General features: G+C 45.7%; 1 protein-coding gene across 1 annotated transcript in view; it reads left to right on the top strand.

Annotated features, from left to right (window-relative positions):
* The window catches only part of LOC102675478 (Down syndrome cell adhesion molecule-like protein Dscam2), a 105,893-nt gene that overhangs the window by 74,771 nt on the left and 28,567 nt on the right, over nt 1-2,555 (top strand). Inside the window, exon 8 of the mRNA XM_031513633.1 lies at nt 6-29. Coding sequence (XP_031369493.1) covers nt 6-29 — 24 coding nt within the window. The remainder of the gene's footprint in view (nt 1-5; nt 30-2,555) is intronic.

Raw genomic sequence — 2,555 nt, 5'->3', positions numbered from 1 at the left:
CCAAGCGACCGCCGAGTTGCGTCTGGGGGGTGAGTCGCTTTTCTAACCGCTTTTGAGAGGCCAGTGATCCTTGATTTCCTTGGTAAAGGAAATTGGTAAAGGCGAATTAATAAAAAGTGCGGTATTAATTTATACAATATTCCTTAGATCTTTGTCTTTTCTTCATTAAGAAATGTGTTTCACTTGTGTAGAATCGCTACTCGTTTCGAGTCGCTACTTCGCCCGAGTGAAAAAGTCGTCGAGGCGAAAAGGTTAATTCTAAACCCTTCCTTGTGTTCGCCTGTGTTTTTATGAACGGCGGATAAGACGAGGGAAAAGAGGGACGAGAGATCTCGGGATTGGCGTTAAATGGCGGCCGCTACTGGCGCCAAATTGCCCTCCTCGAAAGTTAAAAATTTAACCGCGATGAGAATATATCCCGAGTCAAATCCATCCCCTATCCGGTTGATACTTTCTTCGCGTTTAAACTGATAGACGGATCAGTATATATATATATATATATATATTTATACGTATAACGCTCCTCGTAACCTGCCTCCCTTGCGGGTTACACGAGCTTCATAGAAGTTTTATAAAAGTTCCGTCTGAAAATAATAAGGCTGAATTAAAGCTATTACCGGACCACCGTTAACGAAGGGTGATCAAGGGTGGTCTCCATTGCGAAACTTTTGTACCATTTTCTTTATTTTTTTCTCTCTTTTTCTTTATTTCGGATGGCTTTTCATCGACCATTCGCGAAACTAAGTCCACTCCAACACGATTAAAAAAAAGAGAGAGAAATACGTATTACAATAACGCTTTATTCCGTTTTTTTCTCCCTCTTTGGATGGGGGTTAAGTATTTTTTAATTAAAATAACGGGGGAAAGTTGGACCCTTCGAATGGAAAGACTTCTTTCGAGGCGAAGAACGCGTGGAAACTTGGTCCTTGGATGACAACGGCCGATATCGAACCGAAAGTATAAAATTCCCCGGACCCTTTGGTTTCGATCAGAATTTCACCTGGAATTTATATCCAGCCTGGCAACGCGATTCCACGCTTCGTCGCATCCGGCTGCTCTCCCCATTCCTCTCGACTTATCTCGAGCCAAGAGGGTAGTGTCTTTCTTACCTTCGCTTTACACGTCTCCCCTTCTCGTTCAATACGCGCGCAATACCGAATTCTTTCGTTACTACGTCGGTTCCTCTCTCGATTTCTTCTCGTCGTCTCCGCGGCGAATGTGGCCCATTCTCGCGTGCGAAACGAGCTCGAGAAAGGCGGCGCGACAAGAAGGGTCTGGTTCAGGGAAAAGAGGGAATAACACCGCGAATCGAGCGAATGGAGGAGGTTAGAAGGCGCGTGAAGGACGAAAAGGAAAAATCGAAGAAGGAAGAACAACGAAACGATGAGAGAGAGGGAGGGAAGAAAAACGAGGAGGAAAGGCGTCGAGAGAGGGAAGAAGAGAGAAAAAAATGCTTAACGAGGGCGATGCATAATGGAGAAAGGAGAAATCCACTGGCTGGCGTGCCGTGAAATAAATACATGCCATTTGTCTTAGTCACGAGGGTGGGAAGCCGGGCGAGACTGCCGCCAGCTCGTGGAAGTGAAAGAAACGCATCGCCAACCAGCCGAGAGGGATGAGAAGGTTGGTTAAAAGTGTTGGTATCCGCTCGAAATTCTCGCGTGAAAAAGCAGTGACGAACGAACTCGTGGCTAGGACGAATGACGCTTCGTGAACCGAATATTCCACGGTCGACGGTGTCTTTAAATACCGGCCGGTAATGCGAGAATGACGATTCGTTCCCTCGAACGATCGACCATCTTAAGCGCGTGAACGTACTCGACTCCTATTTTTGTCCTTACATGTCGCGTACGTCCACGTATATCGTGAGCCATTGGCCAACATTTCTCATATATCGGATCTCGAGTGTTCGACGTCTTCGTTTTCAATCTCTCTCCCCCTCGTGACAATTCCCCGATTCTCTCGTTGCCAATGCCACGAGCTCATTTCGAGACGCGTTAAAAATCGTTGAGAAGCGAATTAAATAAGAAATCGATAGAGAGTGGAGTAGAGAGTAATGTTGATTTTTAATTAAAGGAAATGCTTGCTTTCGCGCCTCGCCCGATTTTAACGGCTGCGTTACGCGCGGTGAAAGTAACAACTTTGCAATCGACAGACGTCAATTAAACGTCAAAAGCCGTTGAAAAAACTAATAACTTCTCGTTTTAAGTTTCACCGTGTAATTACTTGCGATCGGTTCGAACCGAAGACCGAGTGTCGCCTCCGCATTATTCTCGCTATTCTCGTTTCTTCGCGTGCATCGAACGATATCCTCGTCGCGCATAGAGAAAAGTCAGGCGTCCGTTTATTTTCCATTCGACTATTTTTCAGTCGGGGCGTTTGCGCGGCGGTGGGAATTTTTAAACGTTGGAATTTTCAGCAGGGTGGAAAACTCGTTCCATTCTCGCCCGGTTAATAACTTTCTCTTTTCGTTCGCCGATAAGTCACGACTTTTATAGGGTCCTTTTGTTCGCGCGAACATGCGACCTTCTTCGTTACCATTCTTCTAAATAATT

The sequence above is a fragment of the Apis dorsata genome, unplaced genomic scaffold (genome assembly GCF_000469605.1).
Source record: "Apis dorsata unplaced genomic scaffold, Apis dorsata 1.3 scaffold_683, whole genome shotgun sequence".
In the NCBI taxonomy this organism is placed as follows: Eukaryota; Metazoa; Arthropoda; class Insecta; order Hymenoptera; family Apidae; genus Apis; species Apis dorsata.
This window is presented reverse-complemented; position numbering and strand designations above follow the sequence as displayed.